General features: G+C 48.4%; 1 protein-coding gene across 1 annotated transcript in view; it reads right to left on the reverse strand.

Moving 5' to 3' along the window:
• SMARCC1 (SWI/SNF related, matrix associated, actin dependent regulator of chromatin subfamily c member 1) overlaps positions 1-832 on the reverse strand; it is a gene marked incomplete at its 3' end in the record, with an annotated part of 46,685 nt that overhangs the window by 33,087 nt on the left and 12,766 nt on the right. Inside the window, exon 10 of the mRNA XM_018571513.1 lies at positions 691-760. Within this exon, the coding sequence (XP_018427015.1) occupies positions 691-760 (70 nt within the window). The remainder of the gene's footprint in view (positions 1-690; positions 761-832) is intronic.

Raw genomic sequence — 832 nt, forward strand, 5'->3', positions numbered from 1 at the left:
GAGTGACACATTCAAACATAACTTGGAACTTTATATTGGGAATCTTGGGTGTTCCTTTCATGTTCTCAATCAGCCTGACTTGGCCCCTCATGACTCGGCCAATCCTCCTCAGGACATAAGATGCCTAAACGCTTACTGTGACGATGACTTTACATGTGGGGTCGATCATGTGATCACAGAGTGTTTAGTCCTCATACACACCTGATGATGTAACAATGAAATGAGGGTGTTGTACCGATAGGCTGGTGGGGTGAACTGACAGTCAGATTTCTATACATGTGATGTAAGAGCATCACCATCAATGAAATGTTCTATTACCGGCCTTCTGGCCTCTCGTGTCTCCTTATGAAGAATATGCGATTCTAAATATTGATATTCCTCACCGCCGATCCCTCTCGTCTTTTCACGAATCACAGGGACACCCAGCGGATCCGATCCACAGATCAGCTTTCCGAACAAATGTAGAATACAGACTTGAAGGCCCCTACAACATACCGAGTGACCGTCGCCTGCAGAACAGCGAAGGTGCTACAGTCCATCTCAGGGACTGTCACACCGATAAGGACGGTCGCCCGCACATTTCTGGGAACACCATTCCTTGTCTGCGACTATTTATAGCTTTAAAATCACAGAGCGTCAATGCTGATTGGTCATTACGAAGCACCTGAGGACAACCAAAGAGGGACTTACCTTCATCCAGCGAGGTAGGAACGGGGTAAACGTGGTGGGAGGCCTTCGCCTTATCTTCCGTAATTGTACCCTAAAGAACACAGAGGACGAGTGTCACCCAACGCAAACGTTACATGCGGACGCCCCCCCCCCCCCCCACACA

This window comes from Nanorana parkeri, unplaced genomic scaffold, assembly GCF_000935625.1.
Source record: "Nanorana parkeri isolate BGI_ZX_2015 unplaced genomic scaffold, ASM93562v1 scaffold1772, whole genome shotgun sequence".
In the NCBI taxonomy this organism is placed as follows: domain Eukaryota; kingdom Metazoa; phylum Chordata; class Amphibia; order Anura; family Dicroglossidae; genus Nanorana; species Nanorana parkeri.